This window comes from Tachypleus tridentatus, chromosome 2 (genome assembly GCF_004210375.1).
Source record: "Tachypleus tridentatus isolate NWPU-2018 chromosome 2, ASM421037v1, whole genome shotgun sequence".
Taxonomy (NCBI): domain Eukaryota; kingdom Metazoa; phylum Arthropoda; class Merostomata; order Xiphosura; family Limulidae; genus Tachypleus; species Tachypleus tridentatus.
Window position 1 is genome coordinate 10133124 of NC_134826.1, and position 7476 is coordinate 10140599.

General features: G+C 33.8%; 1 protein-coding gene across 1 annotated transcript; it reads right to left on the reverse strand.

Moving 5' to 3' along the window:
- Window positions 1-265: 265 nt before the first annotated feature.
- Window positions 266-6190, reverse strand: LOC143238054 (solute carrier family 25 member 44-like). Its single transcript, XM_076477965.1, is given in 5 exon segments — window positions 266-1003; window positions 3599-3726; window positions 3946-4000; window positions 4002-4736; window positions 5821-6190. Coding segments are annotated over 4 exon segments (987 nt in total). The 5' UTR covers window positions 4614-4736; window positions 5821-6190; the 3' UTR covers window positions 266-811.
- Between the last annotated feature and the right edge of the window lie 1286 nt (window positions 6191-7476).

Sequence of the window (7476 nt, forward strand, 5' to 3'; positions counted from 1 at the left end):
ATTCTAGTGTCTATAACAGGTTGGATCTTAGGTCATCTTAGATAATATACGTTTCTTGAACCCATTGTAAAATAAAAAAGCAACAGATGGTTTTGCTGGTTTTACCCTGTCCTAACTGAAAATCCCTTCATCATTTAAAAGACTAGCTCATTTACTTTCAGATACCCTCCTAAATCTTAATAGATGTAAATCATTCTTATTCATAATACATTACGAAAAAATAGAAAGGAAACACACCTCAGAGGTACAAAAGTAAAGACTTCCAAACATGATTCATCATCTGGTTACCAGCTGAAGAAACTCACAACTGCCTCTCATTTTAGAGAGAGTGAGCAAAGCGTAACAGTTAACATGTAGAAAATACTGTTAATATTATTATTTTGCACTTTTTACTAAACTGTGATATTTTACAGATTAAAGTATGAAAGATTGTTAGTTTAGCCACTTTTAACCAAGTGTTCAGATATACAGTTTCAAATTTATAATCAAGGTTGTCAAGTGGCTTTCACAACAATCTGATGCTGAACGTTGTTTGAAATCCAAACTCCTTTGAATTTTAACACTTTCTGACACAGGTTCACACCTATAGGGAAGTACTGGAGGGATGACAGATAATACAAGACATCTCAACTTGGTTATTAAACAAAGTTTTAAAAAGACAAATATTTGTTTACATAAAATATATCATATTCACATATTACATCTAAAAAGAAAATATTTTACAGTGTACACACAATATATAAATATATATATACACAGACTTATTATATACAAGAAATGAAATACATTTAGAGACCTATTACAGTTAACGTCACCATCGTATCTGATCTTTATACTGATCATATACGCTCCATCGTTTTAGTGTTTCATAGCCTAACACTACGAGGAAGGAGAACATACTGCTCTGTAACAAGCGAGCTGAGAGTCCCTTGGTAAGTATTCCGAGTCCTTCCTCTTTCCACAGTAAACTGGAAGTTCCTAGAAAAGAATTTGCTCTCTGAACCTAAGAAACAACAAATTTTAATAGATACATAACCACAAATAATATATTCCACTTATAAACCAACAGCTATATTAATACAACCTACTCATCAACAAACAGCTTTCTTAATACAACGTACTCATGAACCAACAGCTATATTAACACAACCTGCTCATGAACCAACAGCTATATTAACACAACCTACTCATGAACCAACAACTATATTAACACAACCTACTCATGAACAAACAGCTATATTAACACAACCTACTCATCAACGAACAACTATATTAATACAACCTACTCGTGAACCAACAGCTATATTAATACAACCTACTCGTGAACCAACAGCTATATTAATACAACCTACTCGTGAACCAACAGCTATATCAATACAACCTATTCGTGAACCAACAGCTATATTATTACAACCTACTCATGAACAAACAGCTTTCTTAATACAACCCACTCATGGACACACAGCTATATTAACACAACCTACTCATGAACCAACAGCTATATTAACACAACCTACTCATGAACCAACAGCTATATTAACACAACCTACTCATGAACAAACAGCTCTATTAACACAACCTACTCATGAACCAACAGCTTTCTTAATATAACCTACTCATGAACCAACAGCTCTATTAACACAACCTACTCATGAACAAACAGCTCTATTAACACAACCTACTCATGAACCAACAGCTCTATTAACACAACCTACTCATGAACCAACAGCTTTCTTAATATAACCTACTCATGAACCAACAGCTATATTAACACAACCTACTCATGAACAAACAGCTCTATTAACACAACCTACTCATGAACCAACAGGTCTATTAACACAACCTACTCATGAACCAACAGCTATATTAACACAACCTACTCATGAACAAACAGCTCTATTAACACAACCTACTCATGAACCAACAGGTCTATTAACACAACCTACTCATGAACCAACAGCTATATTAACACAACCTACTCATCAACCAACAGCTATATTAATACAACATACTCATGAACCAACAGGTCTATTAACACAACCTACTCATGAACCAACAGCTCTATTAACACAACCTACTCATGAATCAACAGCTTTCTTAATATAACCTACTCATGAACCAACAGCTCTATTAACACAACCTACTGATGAACCAACAACTATATTAATACAACCTACTGATGAACCAACAACTATATTAATACAACCTACTGATGAACCAACAACTATATTAACACAACCTACTGATGAACCAACAGCTATATTATTACAACCTACTCATGAACAAACAGCTTTCTTAATACAACGTACTCATGGACACACATCTATATTAATACAACCTACTCATGAACCAACAGCTATATTAACACAACCTACTGATGAACCAACAGCTATATTAACAGAACCTACTCATGAACCAACAGCTATATTAACACAACCTACTGATGAACCAACAACTATATTAATACAATCTACTGATGAACCAACAACTATATTAATACAACCTACTGATGAACCAACAGCTATCTTAACACAACCTACTGATGAACAAACAGCTATATTAATACAACCTACTCATGAACCAACAGATATGTTAATGAATATAAAACTAGCAAACTGAGTGAACTATTCTAATAACAAGAAACAAAAGCATTTGATACAACAAATATTGTCTGCTTTCTTTCTCTTTACACACTTTAATCATATTTATAATTTCTGATTAAAACAAATTCAAAAGTTTAGTGCAGAAGTTAACACAGAGTTAACACTCACTGAGATTTCAAGACCAGCTGATCCACTGTGGTGGTGTCATATTTCATCTAAGTAGAGTGAAGAATTACTTTATTATGATTTCTTAAAGAGAACTGGTGGTAGCAAGAAATGAAACTATTAATGTCTTATATTATCTTCAGATTAACAGAAGTTTTATTACCCATACCAGCCATCTTGAGATACATTTTTATTTCAAGTGGGCGTCTCGTCATCATGAGAAACCACTTATTCTTACTTTTCAGAGTGGGAACAACTTTAAAGATCAATATGGATCCAACAGAAGGAAATATTTCTTTACCAATATGGTTGCTTTTATTTAAAGGTGTTACACCTTAGGTAATGGAGAATGTATGGACTATGAATTTATAAATGATTAGCTGTAGTACCCATCTATGAGACAAGATAATAAAAACCCTTTTGTAAAACAAAGGAGAAGTAAGGGAGCTTCGTTTGTTTGTTTTTAAATAACAAACATTAAAAGTGCCATAAAATACATAAAGGTACCGATACTGAAAAGAAAGACGTATTGTTTTCAAGCATTCTATCAATATGAAATTAGACTGGGGGGAAGGGGGTCCGTTCCCCCTCATGACTCTTACCACCCTGTATCAGATAAGGTTTCTAAATCACGGAACAATGGAATGATTTCTTCCTCACTGTATACTCTACAGATATTATAATATTCACCTCTGAAACACATTAAGTACCTAAACCCAATGTGTCACAAACATGCAGCTCTACATTATGTCAGTTTATCACAGTTAGTAAGTCATCTTTGAAACAATTACTACAAGTTCAAAAGTTTGGTGAATTTCAACTTTGTTTACCTGTATTCTAGCTCTTACAACATCCACAGGGTTGGTAATTATACACACACTGATACCACTCATTGGTCCTGCCATGCAATAAATCAGCAAATGAGATGCAGACAGAGGTAAGAGAGATGCCAGCCATTCTGGATGAAAGAAATCACACATAGCACTTACTTTCACGTAACTAAATTAGATAGCGTGTATATAGGATCCTACTTCTCAGTCATTTGAACAATACAAAAATCAAGTTAATATCTTAAGTTCTAATTGCAAACAGTGTGAAAAAATTTGATTAATAAAAATAAAAACATTAATTACTCATCAAGCACAACCTTTAAAATATTCCAACAAAAGTCTCTAACCTGAGTATAAGGGATAAAACATCCACCAGAGAGCACTACCAGGAACATAATGTATATAGAGAAGCAAAGTATCCGATAAAACCTTTCAGTCCATCTCGTTTGTATAGTTCCTTGACAACAGATAATGCCACAGTACCTCGATGTTTATGGTTTAAGTCAATGTTGAGTGTGTTTGAAGATTCTGTAAGTTTGATAAGACTGCTATTTCTCTGACCCATCATCATCATGTGTTGGGATATGACATCAAAAGGAGTGATGATTGTCTGTCCAACTAAGGAGCCACAACCTCCACCAATAAGTCCCTTCACTCGTTTATCTTTAATGTTAGCGTATTCTGTTAGAATGTGACGCACCTTTTCGTACGTTGTAATGTAGCCCAGTCCTGATACCAGTTGGATTGTATTGATCCAGAATCCTTTATAAAGTCCATGGATACCTTCATAGTTGAGTATTTTTTTAAAAGCATCATATGTTCCTCTATAAACATTGTATCGTTTTTGGATCTGGAGACGGGTTTTAATAACAGTGAATGGATACAGAGAAGCTCGAAGAAAAAAGGAATTAACAAGATTAAGAGTGAAGAACCTACTTTTGTCCATCATATCCCATTCAATGGTCAAAATACGAGAGGATTCCACCGATTCCAAAGTGTACTGTTTAAGTGCCATATTAAACAGTAAAAGTCCTTAAACTCCTCTGAAGCCAGCTACAATATGTTCATGTGTTCAACACTGTTTACAATGTATCACTACTAAGTACATCTCTGCTGGGAAGTTTTTACACCCCCACACCTGTTGTCAAAAGAGAGAGAAAACCTGCTGTTATTGATCCAAAAACAAAGAATAAAATCACTATTTTCAAAAGATTTACGCAAGTATACAACAAACCACAAACACTGTTTTCCATAAACAACTACTAATGAATACACAGAGTCAAAACCTGATATTAATGTAAAAGTCGCATTTGTCTAAAACTCTAGTAAAAAGTTGAGAATAAATTACTTGTAGATCTTATAAACAAAATAAATTAAAACAAACACTTGTTATTCTTATTCAAGCTGAGTAGTTCAAAATGAATAAACTACATAATAAAACAAGTTATAGTTAAAAAAAGTCATCTGATCCATCGACAAAAACACAGTTATAAAAGGCCAATTGACCCATTGAGACTAGTAAAGTCAACCTGTCTCTAAACTTTAACTTGTAAATATATTTTCACCTTTGAAATGATGTCTTTGAGGCTGTGTACTTTATCATGTTTGCTTACACTGATTTAAAATTGAAACACTTTGATCAGTAGATGAGGTTTTGATCTAATACCAAAGCTCATTCTCGGGGTCATACTGCAAGTGTTCCCCAGGTGAGGTATATTTATTGTATTGTTTTTAGATGAGGTTTTGATCTAATACCAAAGCTCATTCTCGGGGTCATACTGCAAGTGTTCCCCAGGTGAGGTATATTTATTGTTACTTTAATTAACAGTACTGGTTAGATTGTTTAATAGTAATATATGAAATGTCATTACTTTTCATTTTTGTCAATTATTATAAAGATTGTTGCTTTAATATACGTATGTAGAACTAATTAGTCTCTCAAGGTGGACAAACTTTGTGGGATATTATTGGAATTAGTATAAAAACCTCGTTAAAAAGCAGAGGTACTAAACTGAGAAACAATGCATTGTGATCTTTATTGGCAGAAACGAATATTTAATTAGCTATTATACTGATTACCAGGTTAATTTTTAACTTTGCTCTAACACTAACAGTTAAAGGACACAGCTTACTCTAAATATATAAAATTATAAGTAATATAAAGTATTTTCTAACGTAGCATTAAAATGTGTTTTCAATAATCATGAAGTAAGTCAACTAACCTGCGCATAAGTCATTCCTTTTGTGGGAAACATTTTCTGTCACCGAACAACGTAGTGCATCCTACTCAACTTCGTGTACAACTAACTGCTGAATGACAAACATGTAACCCAGACCCTACTCAAACCGAGCCGAACTTGTTGCATGCCGGTAGCCGTACTTTCACCAATTACGTTTTTAGAATTAACTCTCAAATTATAAAGTTTTCGCCCCACTATTTTCTAATATTAAACTACCTTTAAGCTCTTCCGAAATTTTAATATAAATGCTTTTAGTTTCACTAGATAGCCTGGAAATTCTAACGAAAAACATTAACCGGTCAAACATATCCAATACCTTCGCACGCTACGTTCATCTTTCTGTTTGATAACATGGCGGTGTAATCCGCCCTCTACCGGAAAGCTCATATTTCGTAACAATCAAGTAACGATCAGCTGTTACGAAAATTTAGTTTCAACTAGTTGGCCAAATACAGTATATTATAACACTAACAGTAATAAAACAACGTTTGAGATGGCTAGAAGCTCTCTTTTACCTTATTTTCATTTGTTTAATCTTTCACGAGTAATTTCTATATTTTTCCTTACGTGAATATGAGTTTTATTTGAAAAACTGTGTTAAAGTTTGAAACGAGTATTTATTTCTGTAAAACGTTTCTTCATAACAGTGAGACACGATCACGTACGATATTTAAGGAAAAAAAATAAAACCATGTTTTCCACACAGATTTTAATATAGTTATACAAAGTAAAACTGTAACAGCTGCTATTTTTACATTACTTGTACCTATTTAGTATAGATGCCTTATAACTTTAAAGTTATTCATACATTAGCTATTTTTAAGTTATTTATTCACTTTTATATGCTCTTTGTTTGTTTGTTTTTGAATTTCGCACAAAGCTACTCGAGGGCTATCTGTGCTAGCCGTCCCTAATTTAGTAGTGTAAGACTAGAGGGAAGGCAGCTAGTCATCACCACCTACCGCCAACTCTTGGGCTATTCTTTTACCAACGAATAGTGGGATTGACCGATACATTTTAACGTCCTCACGGCTGAAAGGGTGAGCATGTTTGGCGCGACGGGGATGCGAACTCGCGACCCTCAAATTACGAGTCGCACGCCTTAACACGCTTGGCCATGCCGGACCACATATGCTTTTAAGCAAGCTAGGGGTAAAATGTTACTGCGTATCTCAGATGTGATTTCGTCAACAAGGAAGTCGTAGTTTCTTTTTGCAGTACTTTGGTAGATATCACCTATAGAAATATGTCTAACCATATCTAACATATCTGTTTCGCATTACCTTTTTTTGATATCCATGTGAAGGTCATTGCTCCTTCAGTAAACATATTTATACTTATTTGAATAAGTAACCAACAGTTCATAGTAATGGAATCCAGGATTGCAACAGTGAAAATTTTCTGTACATTTCTTTCCGAATGTTGAGGTTGCATAAAAAAAAATTCACAGATATATTTGTTTCCTATTTATATTTGGAGATATTTATAAATAGATACGACAACTATTTTATTGATATCGACATATGAACTATCGCTGAATATCGGATACTGGCCATTTTGGTTACCATGGATACCGGAAAAAAATTAATTTGAAATTATTGAAGTTGTTCATATTGCTGGTGGAGTCTGAACTAATAC